At 39.6% G+C, this 13,655-nt stretch overlaps 1 protein-coding gene across 6 annotated transcripts in view; it reads right to left on the reverse strand.

The window, feature by feature from the left end:
• Window positions 1-13,655, reverse strand: part of BMPR1B (bone morphogenetic protein receptor type 1B) — a 664,739-nt gene that overhangs the window by 199,067 nt on the left and 452,017 nt on the right. For 3 of the 6 annotated variants that reach the window (XM_068232346.1, XM_068232337.1, XM_068232356.1), the window contains one exon: window positions 10,882-10,953. The exons of the other annotated variants lie outside the window; for them this stretch is intronic. In XM_068232346.1, coding sequence (XP_068088447.1) covers window positions 10,882-10,948 — 67 coding nt within the window. In that variant the 5' untranslated portion in view covers window positions 10,949-10,953. The remainder of the gene's footprint in view (window positions 1-10,881; window positions 10,954-13,655) is intronic. 6 annotated transcript variants of the gene reach the window in all.

The raw sequence follows: 13,655 nt of genomic DNA on the forward strand, positions 1-13,655 counted from the left end.
GGGGGGAGGTTCATGGTGGAATCTGGGAGTCCCCTTTAAAAAGGGGTCCCCCAGATGCCCACCCCCCCTCCCAGGAGAAATGAGTATAGAGGTACTTGTACCCCATACCCATTTCCTTTAAGAGTTAAAGTAAATAAACACACAGACACTTAGAAAAAGTATTTTAATTGAACAAAAAACATAACCACGAAAAAAGTCCTTTAATATTCTTAATTAACCATTAATACTTACCTGTCCCTTTAAATAAATGATCCCTCGCAATATCCTCGGAAATGTTCTATCAGTTACAATGTAACAAAGTTATTACAATGTATCAACTTTGTTACATTGTAACTACGCCGCACCCGACGTCACTCACCGCCGCCGCCGCCACCGCGTCTGCGCTGCAGGACCCGACAGAGCTCTGAGCTATAGCTCAGAGCTCTCTAAGCATCTTTGTATTTGGGCTCCAAGGAGCCCCATTGGTCCTTAGCAGACCAATGGGGTTCCTTCTGATTTGAAGGAACCCCATTGGTCTGCTAAGGACCAATGGGGCTCCTTGGAGCCCAAATACAAAGATGCTTTAGAGAGCTCTGTCGGGTCCGTGCAGGACGCTAAGTCCCCGCCGGCTCCGCTGCCCTCCCCGCCTCTCCCACATGTCACCCACATGTCACCCACATGTGGGTGACATGTGGGTGACAGATGTGGGCGGGGTGGACAGCGGGAGCTGCGGGGACTTAGCGTCCTGCACGGACGCGTATGCGGCGGCTGAGCGGCGAGTGGCGTCGGGTGCGGCGTAGTTACAATGTAACAAAGTTGATACATTGTAATAACTTTGTTACATTGTAACTGATAGAACATTTCCGAGGATATTGCGAGGGATCATTTATTTAAAGGGACAGGTAAGTATTAATGGTTAATTAAGAATATTAAAGGACTTTTTTCGTGGTTATGTTTTTTGTTCAATTAAAATACTTTTTCTAAGTGTCTGTGTGTTTATTTACTTTAACTCTTAAAGGAAATGGGTATGGGGTACAAGTACCTCTATACTCATTTCTCCTGGGAGGGGGGGTGGGCATCTGAGGGACCCCTTTTTAAAGGGGACTCCCAGATTCCACCATGAACCTCCCCCCCAGGAAATCGCGGCCTCCACCTCCACCGCCCATCGGAGGTGGAGAAGAGCCCCTTGTCCTTGGATTGGACAAGGGCTCGGAGGGGGAGGGGAAAGCTTGGCTGCCCCTCCCCTTCCGAGACCCCCCAATCCATGGACCATGCGGGCTGGTATAGTCAGGGTGCGGAGCCCCACGCGGCCGGTGCTCCGCATTCTGGCTATCCCAGCCTGCATGGGGGACAAGGGGTTAAAGAGGTCTGGGAGGGGGGACCCCACGTCGTTTTTTTTTTATATTTCCCACACTCAGAACGAAGTAAGTAAAACTCTTCCCACTTGGGGGAATCTATGAAAATAATACACTATTGTTACCTGTGCAAAAAAAACTGACATTTTCCACATTTAAAAGACATTTTCGCCCTTGAAACTTAAAAATCGATTTTCTCAAAAACTATAAGGTCTTTTTGAAAAAATTTTTTTTCCTCTTATTCCCACTGATCCCCTTAATATACCCTGGGAATTTGGTGTTCCTAAACTTTAAGCAGGCTTTGCTATTAACCGTTAAAGTCGGCGGGTTTTTAAATGTTTACATTTTTCCTTTGAAACTTTAACATCGATTTTCTCAAAAACTATAAGGTCTTTTTGAAAAAAAAATTTTTCCTCTTATTCCTCCTGATCTCCTTAATATATTCTCCAAATTTGAGGCTCTTAACATTTAAGGGGGCTTTGCTATTAACCCTTAAAGTCGGCGGCTTTTTTATATTATACGGAGCGTTACGGTTTAATGCGAAATTACGGTAGCGTTTAATGCGAAATTACGGCATGATACGACTGTAATGCGAAAATTACGCGAAAATTACGCTTGCGCGAAATTTCGCGAAATCCTTCTTCATTACGATTATGTACTTACGGCCATAATCGTAATTACACTAATTACGCGAAATTTCGCAAAATCGTAATTAGGTCATTACGCTCATCTCTAGGTGGACAGCATTTTTAGAGCAATTTTAGGCACCTTAGACCCAAATCTCTGACTCTAACAATAGATTACCGTGTTAAATGTTAAAGTTCATGAAAGTACAATGAGAAAAAGACTGCGCAAGAGTGGGTTGTTTGGAGGCGTTACCAGGAGAACACATCTTCTTTCTAAAAAAGCATGTGTACGCATGGTTTTTAAGTTGCATCTAGACAAACCACAAAGCTAAAGGAAAAATGTAATTTGGACAGGCCAGACCAAAGTCTGGCACAACATCACATTTAGTGGAAATTAAATACAGCACACAAGCTCCTCATACCAACAGACAAGCACAGTGGTGGAAGGGTGATGATTTGGGTGTGTTTTGTAGCCACAGGACATGGTCACTTTGCAGTCACTGAGTCAACCATAAACTCGTCTGTATAGGTATAGTCAAATAAGAGACGATCTGTGTGATAGCTAAGACTTGATTGAAATTAACAGAGCAACGACCCCAAGCACAGAAAAAATTCTACAACAGAATGAGGGAAAAAGCAAAGAATTAGTATGTTAAAATGGCCCAATCACAGTCCAGACTTCAACTAGATTGAAAGTCTGTGGTTAGCTCTTATGAGAGCTGTGCATGAACAAACCTCAATATAATGTTGTAAACAATGGTGGACTGAAATTCCTCCACAATTACTTTGAGTTATTGCTGCTAAAGGTGGTTCTAAAAGCTATTTAGTCATGGGGTTTACGTAATTTTAAACACATGGCTTCTCTATTTTGGCTGAATTTTTTGTTAAATAAATAATGACACAATGGAATCTGTTGTGTGCTACAATAATACCTGAATATTTAAATCATTGTTGTGTAATGTTTTATACCTGAGATTAGATTTAAATAATTTTTGAATCTTCTAAGGACCAGATGATTTTTATTCTGTCCTTATATGTAAAAAGTTAGAACTGAGGGTGTACTTTCTTTTTTTTTTATTACTAAACAAAAATGTAATACTTATAAAATACAAAGAAATCTTCCTAGTCCAATTCCCCTCAAATAACCTTTTCTTCTTCAGTTGCCTTGTTTGGTAAACAAGTTAATATAAAAACAGACGTAGCGCTATTAAAAACAAATGATAGTAAATGATCTTGTGCAGCCAGTGATTATGTGAAGAGCTATCAAATGGATTTTTTCTTAAAAGCTGCAGGCAAATGCAGTTACAAAAATTAAATACTATTAGACTCATCTAATTAACTTGTTTCCCTTTATTATTTACCAACATGAGTTAATGAATAGCATTACAACAAATGGAAATATTTGGTAATTGCATCACTAATTGTAGTCAAACTTTACTTTTACACGAGTATCACCATGGCCATGATATTCTTTTTTTTTAGTACGCTGCAGTTATCTGGAAAACACTTGTATATTATTTTTTACTTCTGTATAGTAAATAGGATGCCACAAGCTATGCTATAGGAGCTGAAGAATAACACAAATGCAAAAATACGTAAAATAAACCTTTGCACTTCCCACATAACTTAACACTTTTTACACCCATCATAGCTTGCTGACTATGGTACACGTATTGTGCAGCATGTACTAAGTTCATCTTCTCCACTGTACTCCACATAATTATATTTGTAAAGTTCACAATCCATCTTGTTAAAAATAAATGTTCGTTTATTTGTCCTTATGTCTCTGAGACCTCAGCAGAGCTCGGTGGGTTTAATATAAACCCAGATGGACCAGGTGACATAAAAAGTTGAAAAGTAATAAAAATGTGATTAAGCCTTGTCAATGGACACCAACCAGTCATGATGTTTAAACCTCTGACTGGTGAATGGAATAATATTGCTTACTTTATTACAAAGGCACTTGTCAATTTTTAAGGCAGCAAATTAACAGTCAAATCTTAAAAAAATGCATTGGATGAAGCAAAATGTAAGGATCTGAGCAGCTTTTGATAAGGGCCAAATTGTGAAAGCCAAATTAGTGAGTCAGGGGCCCTTATTCAATTCATTTTTTTCTCCTAAGTTTTCTACTAGGTGATATTTTTACACCTTATCAATTAAATGTCTTTTAAGCCAACAGCAAGCAAAATAATTAGCAGACTAATTTTGGCAGTACCTTTTCACCTAATTTTTAGTACTTTTTCATTTTCAAAATTATTTTAACCATTTTGCATCCAGACCTAGCTTCCCCGTTATGGACCAGAGCAGTTTTGACATTTTAGCTATGTCCCTATTTAATCAGAAATAACGTGAATTCTACTCATGACACCTAAATCAAATATATATCCTTTTTTTCAAGACTAACTAGGCTTTCATTGTATGGTATTTTTTTCCCTCAAATAATTTATTTTCTATACATTTTAATAGGAAAAATAGGAAAAAAAATTGAAAAAAACACATTATTTTCTCAGTTTAATAAATTCCAGTTTAAAAAAAAAATTGTAGATAAAAAAAAATAATTTTGCTTTGCTATTTCTACTGTTTATCACAAAACTTAAATTGTGTTCCTGTCCCAATTTATGGTGAAGATATAACATTTTGAAATAATGCTACAGTGTGTATTTTTCACTATGAACTGAGAAAATAAAAGTATCTCTAATGGTAAAAATCAATCTCATTGGCTCAGGGAACATATATTCCCTTTCACCAATTAGTGCTGCAGTAGATAGTGCCAGAGGTGTGCACAGGAGCAATGCCCAATTGTGCACACCTGTGCTTCAGCTACATAACTTATATCTACGTCCTCCAGGCTTAAATGAAGTCACAGAAAACATAGATATACTGTAGTGGTTTAAAAGGTGGTTAAAACAGAAGATGAAAAATTATCTCCTGGGTGAAAATGTATGAGAAAAAGTGAATTGAATTAGGGCCAGTAGGGCATAGGTCATATGGGTTGATACTAGTATGCATTGGTTAGTACCTAAAAACAATGGTTCTAGAAAGGATAACTTTTGCTGTGTGTGTGTGTGGAGGGACAGCTATAGTCCATATGCTCAGTTCTTCAGAGTTACTGTAGTATATTTGCTGAAAAATGTAGTGCTGGTCAAAAGTAAGGTGTTAGAACACACAGTACCTCACAGGTTGCTGTCTTTTTGGAGATATAGTACAATGGGAACTTGAGCATCAGAAATTAACCATGGAACAATCACACATGGTGGCCTAGTCTTATGAGTCACATTTTCTTTGATGCCAAATTCCACCACATCTTAAGCATCTGTGGCATGTGCTGCAAAAACAACTATGATCCACGAGGCCCCAAGTCACAACTTACAGGACTTAATGGATCTGCTTCTTATTTGTACCAGATACCTAAGAACACATTGAGATGTCTTGCAGAGTACATGTGTCAACAAGTTAGAACTGATTTTGTGGCACAAGGGGTACCAATCTAGCACTAGGCAGGTGTAAATGTATTGGCTGATTACTGTATGATCATTCAGGATGCCCAATGCCTGATTAAAAAAACACTAAGCAATAAGATTCCTGTCATGTGGTGGCTGTGTTGACACAAGAACTGACCAATGGTGGAACATTTCTTCAATCAACTACTTCAAAGAACATAGCTGCATTTTTAAGGATAAATAAAAAAAAGACACTCTGGTGTTTCAATAAATAATTGTTTTGTACATGTGGGAGCTTAAACGTGTGTCAATGTGTAGGGAGTTCTGCGATACAGCCCTTACGTAATTTCCTGTGGAAGGTCTGGCTATCACATAAGACCTGCAAATTACCATGCTCCTCTAGGATCATTAGAGGTGGGGAGGCACAGCTTGTTCTTCAATTCTCTAGGTTCTTTGTGGAGAGGAGAATTTTGTGGCTTTCACCTAGCAAAGCAGTCCCCCTGTGGGGCATTCACAATTTTCCTCAAATATGTCATATCTCACATGCAGTTTCATGTCAGCAGCAGGGCTGACAAAATTAATTTCTAACTGACGCACACACTAACTGACGCACACACACACACACACACACACACACACACACACACACACACACACACACACACACACACACACACACACACACACACACACACACACACACACACACACTTAATTAGCTCAGCTCTTATTAAGCTCTTAGCAAAAGGCATTCCTGGGCTTCCAAGCCCCCTTCAGATTAACAGGCCTGCCATCTAGATTTAACATTTAGAAAACACAAAAATAATTCCTATCTGGAGTGTGTACATTATAAAATATAACTTTTATTAATATAATTAAAATGAGTTAATATGCCTATTTGACCTAACTGAGGTAGGTTACAAAATCAATGACCAGATATTATTCATTTGTAAACATACATCTGATCAACCTATTCCTCACTAAGATTGCTAAAGTGCTATAAAGAAACCCCCCACCACCAATCCGACATGTTTCAGCTCCCCATTTGGAGCCGTCGTCAGGGAATAAAGTGCTAAGTGCTAGGGTGCAAGGTGCATATCTTATAAATTAACAATCACAACATATAGAAAACAATAAATGAGAGCTGTGCTCTCTAGCTCAGTCAGGCAAATGTTAGATTTAACATTGACAGGAATCGTAAAACCAGACTTCTCCAGTCTGGGTGTCTGTAAGATTTAAAGGAGAGGACAATACATTTGTTTCCCTCCACCCAGAACTGCAACTCTAAACATAATAATTGTGACGATTGAGTGCCACACCTTAGACGTCTGATTATTGGTGATCTGCGGAACCACCAAGAATGCAGACGCTATACCCGATTATGTGTGATCCGCAGAATCACCAATAATGCCAGTATAGCAAGACTGAGAGCAGAGTGTGTAGTGATTGGTGTAACCGTCACTATAATTCTTTAAAGAGACCTCACCAGAGGGGCTGGTGAGGTATAAACAGTACACTGCGTGTGTACTAACGTACAACCTCCAGCAAGCTGGGGAAACAATACTGAAGAGACTGAATCTCTCGAGAAGCGGGTGATTCAGACTATACTGCAGGCAAATGAACACCCGAGGTGCAGGTGAGTCATACTGAACTGCAGCCTATGAGATACAGTAAGGCTGCTTACACACTAAGACGTTACAGGCACATGTTAGTGCGCCTGTAATGCTCCCCCAATGCACAGCAATGTAACACAAGTGGGCTGTTCACACAGCCCACGTTGCGTTATATGTAACGCTGCACGTTCTGCCGAAAGTGCAGCATGCTACGGCGTTAGAGAGGCTATAGCCGCGTTAGACTGTTTGCACATGCGCAGTGGGGGGTGAGAGGAGGCGGGGAGATGCTGCTACAGTAGCCGCGCACATGGCTACTTAATATTCACTGCACTGGCGGCCGCTGATTGGCCAGCGGGACCACGTGATGCGGAGTGTCTCGCTCCGCATCACGTGGTCCCGCCGGCCAATCAGCGCCACTCTGGGAGACCTTATACGGATAGAGCCGCCTAACGCGGCTCACTCTACCGTCCTCTCCTGCACCACCATGCGTTGCATTAGGTGCACTTTATGTGACCTTAACGTAGCATCTAACGCAACGTCTTGGTGTGCAAGTAGCCTAATACTAAAACAACAGGTACCTAATAAGCAGGTAATTAGGACTAACTATATCCTAGCAGAGCTGCTTAACCAGCGGAGCTGGCGCAGTTAACACCTCAGCAGTGGCGAGGGCCCACTGGCGAGTAGAATGGTCAGACAGGCAGGGTTCGGCAACAGAGAGGTAAGTATCAGTACAGAATTGTGAAGCAAGAGAATAGTCGGTAATCAGGCAGAGATTCAGCAACAGGTAGGCAGATAGGAGAAAGTACAGGAACAGAAGACAGGATCAGGGTCAGAGTAATAGCTAAGAGTCATACACAGGAGATCAATACAGAAGCAATAACCTAGTCTGGGTGTGAAATCCGTAGCGTCAACACCCGGGAACTAGTCTAAACAAATAGCAATAACAGAGTTGCAATATCCTAAGCTTGGGGGTGAGGTCCTTGGTCGCAACCCCCTGGAACTGGTCTAAAGTATAACAGAGCAATGAGACAACAATCCTAAACTGGGGGGTGAGGTCCTTGGTCTCAACCCCCTGGAACTGGTCTAAAGTATAACAGAGCAATGAGACAACAATCCTAAACTTGGGGGTGAGGTCCTTGGTCTTACCCCCTGGGACTAGTCTAAAGTATAACAGAACAATCACACAGCAATCCTAAGCTTGGGGGTGAGGTCCTTGGTCTCAATTCCCTGGAACTGGTCTAAAGCATAACAGAATAATCACACAGCAATCCTAAGCTTGGGGGTGAGGTCCTTGGTCTCAACTCCCCGGAACTGGTCTAAAGTATAACAGAATAATAGCAATATCCTAATCTAGGTGTAAAATCCGTAGCATCACACCTGGGATCTAATCTGACAGATAACAGAGCAATAGCAATATCCTAATCTAAAGGTCTGAGCGCCGACAAACAAGCATCCACGACAACAGACAAGGACAGAGTAACAATTCCTGGTTTAAATACTGAAAGCAGATTCAAGCAGCCTGAGCCAGCCTGCAAGGTAGATTGACAGGTGGAAGTCAGCTGACCACAATGTCAGCTGATCTGCCTCCTCTGCCCATAAAGGTCCTTTTGCTCCATGCGCAGCCGTGTGGATTTAAGCTGCTGTGCAAGAGAGATTCCTGTCCCCCTGAGTCGGGAAGCGACACCCGGGATGGCGTGGCCGCAGAGGTGACATCAGGTGTAAAAGCAGCTGCGCTGCTTTCCCCCCCAGAGGTAACGTCTTCGATCGTTACAATAATTCTTCATATTTCATGTATTTCTAGCTGCTGGGAATGTTTAAAACTCATGTTTCATATGTAAGAAATTGTAACGCCTTACTAAATGCATGTTATGCTTCCTATGCATTGGCAACGTTTAACATCACGTGCGAAGCATAAGAATTGCAAGAAATACAGATTTGTCAGTATTGTGGAATATACTGAGACACAAACCAGGGATAAAGGAAAATAACATAAAGGTTTATTGAAAATGCAAACGTAAATTAAGCAGGTGGCATCAAAAATGTACATTAACTTCATGCATGGGAAACAATGCAAATAGAACTAAGCAATGAAAATATACAATTTCAAATGGAAATCATACACTGATATGCAGTCCATTTCTTGCTATGACTTATATGCATGGAGAAATCATTCTTTGACCAATTTTGTCCTTTCTGAAAGGGGGTTGGAGTTTCCCCCTCTGGCAAGTTGGGACCCAACCTACCCTAAAAATTTGGAGTGTGTAGAAGCTATGAGTGCTGAGATATCAGGCCTTTTAAATCAGTATATGCAAATCAGGAATAAGCTGCATTTGATGTCATTACCCACAAGGCTGTGCATCGGTAGGCTGAATTTTAAGTAGGCCTACACTGTGGGAGGGGTTTCACTTTTTCAGCTGAATTCCATTGGCTGCGGGACTTTTCCCCCTCTGTGAACTGGGTTTTTCCCTGACAACCCTGCCATCAGCTTCACACTGGTGGTGAGTTAATTTCCACCTTACAGTTCCACTTTTAAGTCATGTCATGTGTCTGGATTAAAAAAAAAGTGCTAAGTATTTGTTTCATTTTAAACGTTGACTAATATATTTTAAGTGAGGCTATGCTGTATTTAGATAATTAGGATAATATAAATTATAACAAATTTTAATAAACTGGACCTGGACACATTAGTGCAATACTGATTCTTCATACTGATTTTCACAGTATCCGATCAAAAACTCTGATGGCAAAGCTTTATAATGCAAACTGCTCCTCAAGCTAAATATTTCCTGGGTGACAATAATGCCCACATTGTGAGGACAAAGCGGAACTGCACCATGCCTGACAATGAAAGCATTGCCATTGTATTATGGTATCTAGGTACATCCAATCCCACTGCCGCCGCTGACTTTTGTTTTGCCAGATGTGTGTAACCTATGAAAGTGAGATGCAGGACAGCTGCCCACCCCATGTCCCTTAATCCTGAAAACTCTTTCCTGCTGAAGGCTTGCTAGTTTCACAGAATGCAAACTATGTCAGACCAGTACAAAGGGGTCTTTTAGACTGGGAGCTCCTTTAAGCCGGATGGAGGAAAAATAAAAAACATTGAATGTGAAGAAACGACATCCTTCTCTTCCTATTTTTCTTTTCACAATACATATGGTTGATATTATATGGAAGATACCATGGCAACACTGAAAGTGAAGAAGGTTGGGGAAGCAATCTTTCTCTCTACAAAGCTGTGTTTAAACACAAACATTAAGTACACATTAAAGCGTAAAAAGAAAAAAAAATAGTATTTGTATATTTATATTTTTAAAAAGCTGAAACTCTGCATTGTAAAGTTTAATGTGAGTGACAAAATCCCCCCCTAAAAGTCTCAGGTTATTTTATCCACTGATTTCCATATAAAATGTAGTCGTGAACATACATTATTGGTACTGTGAAGCTACATGGACTTGGCAATTTGTGCAAATAAAACATATGCTCAGTGGTTTTACTGATATGCAGACATAAATATATATGCACATATGTAAATATACAGATGATTATACTGATATATAACAGAAAGAAATGGTCATACATGAGAATATATGTTTCTGGCTATGTAACATCTTTTTAATCTCTGCACAGAAAACTTCAGCTAAGCTGTTGATTCACATTTGAAGAGTTGGAGGACTCTAACTAAAGACATAGGTCAGCGCTGTTGACAGCCAAGAATTTAAAACATTCTGGACATAAGCTCTACACCTGGTGTTAATAAAACAGTACAGACACTAGCAGCCCCCAGCACCACATAAGTTAGACATGTCAAACATCACACATGTCCATTACTCAAGACTTTAACAACAGTTTCACGAAATTCTATTACCTCTAAACCGATTGCCATATGAGGAAGTGTAAAGGATGGCAACAATATTCTTAAAGGCTCTGTGCATTTACTCTGAAAAGTACAGGAAAAAACTGAAATAAATTGTGTACTAGGCAAATCTGTGCTTTACTTCTAAGCAGTTTTCAAACTCAGGGACTTCAGATAAGTCAAATAGGCTATACTTGGTTTTATGAACAATTGCACACATTTATTGAATTTCTTTTCACATTGTCCAGAACATAACTTTTCTTTATCTGACTGTACAACTGACCTATTCTTCAATGATCTTGCACAATGTAAAATGCTTCAAGGGATTCCACAAGGATTGATTAGTGAGAAAACTTTCCATCTTATTAATATGGGGAACACACTGTAATCAACTCCCTAACATGGACAATGTATAATTTGCACAAAGAAGAACATCTGCTCCAAAGGATTTATTTTTAGTTGATTTTTAATCATACATAGCTAAATTGTTGCAGGGTTTTTGGGAATCTAATGCATTGCTGATCAACCTAAACATACAAAACATCTATATTTCTTAATATTTCTTTTGTGTGTGGACCTTATTGCAACTTAACATCAACATTGTATGATTTTGAAAAGGTTTGAAATCTTAGGGTAGGTATACTTGCAATGCCCAACTGAAGACTAAGTAAAAAAAGATAGCAAGGCTAGCGCTAATTAGTTAAGCAATGAGCTGCACATCTTACCAGAAAGTGCTGCTATTTTTATATTGCAGCGGTGTGTTGACTCCTCCCTTTCAAGGCACTAGTTTTTTTTTATGATGGAGATCTATTTGTGACTATTTCCCTTCTTTTTGCAAGTCAGAGCTTCAATTCGCTAATTCTTAGCAGCACTACCTAGTTACAGGAGCTCTGACCAGCTGAAAACAGCAGAAGGTCTGACAGAAATAAAGGGTGCCTGGGAGGGGAGAATAATGCACACTATTGCACTATGGAAAATAGCAACTCTGACCAGTAAGGTTTGCAGGGTAGTGGTAAACTAGTCAGCACTTTCCCTGTTGTACCTTTGCTTTTAGCCCTTAGCTAGGCTTTATATACCAGAACACTAAAGACTCATTCATCTTAGTTAACCAGGTGATTGTGTGTTATACAACAACATGCAACACCTGTGTTGCTCTCCACTGCAAAGCGTGATGAACAGTAAAAGTAATTTATGGCTAAACTGTGCGGAAAGCAGCACTGCTGCTCGATGCCTAGTCTAATATGCTGCAGTAGCAAAAATAGTAAAATAAGGCAAACTACTCTAGGTAAAAAATCAAGAATAGTTGGTGTACAGTACTAGTAACAGCCTAAAAGTTTCAATCTACACTGTCTTCCAAAATTCTGAAAATATTTTAAAATGTACACACAGAACAGTAGAAAACAATTATTTCTGATTTTTCCAAAACTATTCTACCTCTTCAGCCAAAACTAGCTTAATTGATTGAAACTAGCTAGGTCACTAGGCTATGAGTGTCTTCATTCTAAGTGCTAGGATTTAAAGGTGGTACCTAAAGCTATATACCAGGGTATCAATAGGGTGCCTGAAAACACAAACCTGGTTTCTGGGTTTTATCTGTTAAGATTTTTTTCTCCACATACAATTCTAAACTCATGCTCATCTCTGCCCATTGTTTTTCATCTTTAACCAGTTCGGCCTATCTGGACGAGCTTCCTCGTCCAGATAGGCACTGCTACTGCCGCCGGCTGGTGCGCGCGATCGGGCGCGCCCCCGCACGCGCTCCCGCTACCCGCCGCCATAATTCCCATTCACCGATCTAACTTCCCTGCAGAAATACCGACGCTTTCTCTCCAGAGAGCGCGGTATTTCTGCCCCGAGGAAACTTCTCCCCAGCATTTTAGTTCCTGGATGCGAGATCGTTCGCATCCAGGACTTTTTTCACTGTGGCCATCTTGTGGCCAAATAGTAAACTGCACCCACATACATTTTTAATAAAAAAATATATTATTTTACATTTAAAATTAGCAGTTTCCCTCCCACACCAAAAATTACCCACATACACTTTTTTTTATTAAAAAATAAGATAAAAAATACAATAAAAACAAAAACAACATAAATAGTTACACAAGGGTCTGAACTTTTTAAATATGCATGTCAAGAGAATATGTTATTATATTATTTAAAATTATAAGCTTATAAATAGTGATGGATGCAAATTGAAAAAATGCACCTTTATTTCTAAATGAAATATCGGCACCATAAATTGTGATAGGGACATCGTTTAAACGGTGTAATAACCGGGACAGATGGGCAAATAAAATACATGAGTTTTAATTACGGTAGCGTATATTAATTTCAAACTATAATGGCCAAAAACTGAGAAATAATGATTTTTTTTCATTTCTTTCTTAATAATCTTCCTGTTAAAATAGATTTAGAAAAAAAAAATTCTTAGCAAAATGTACCACCCAAAGAAAGCCTAATTAGTGGCGGAAAAAACAAGATATAGATCAATTCATTGTGATAAGTAGCAATAAAGTTATAGGCGAATGAATGGGAGGTGAACGTTGCTCGAATGCATGAGATTTTCAGACTGCGGTGCTGAACCGGATAAAGGGTATTGTGACATAAAATACCACATTTCCCACTCAATATCACTTTTGTTGATCTTAAGTTGAAACACAACTTAAAACTTGTTAAACTGTTGAAGAAGCCCAACATTTTCACTGTACTATAGCTATAAACTAATCCAAAATAGGTAGCGAGTCATCAACATTTGCATGGCTAAGAAAGGACAAAATTATTTT

The sequence above is a fragment of the Hyperolius riggenbachi genome, chromosome 1 (genome assembly GCF_040937935.1).
Source record: "Hyperolius riggenbachi isolate aHypRig1 chromosome 1, aHypRig1.pri, whole genome shotgun sequence".
NCBI classification, from domain to species: domain Eukaryota; kingdom Metazoa; phylum Chordata; class Amphibia; order Anura; family Hyperoliidae; genus Hyperolius; species Hyperolius riggenbachi.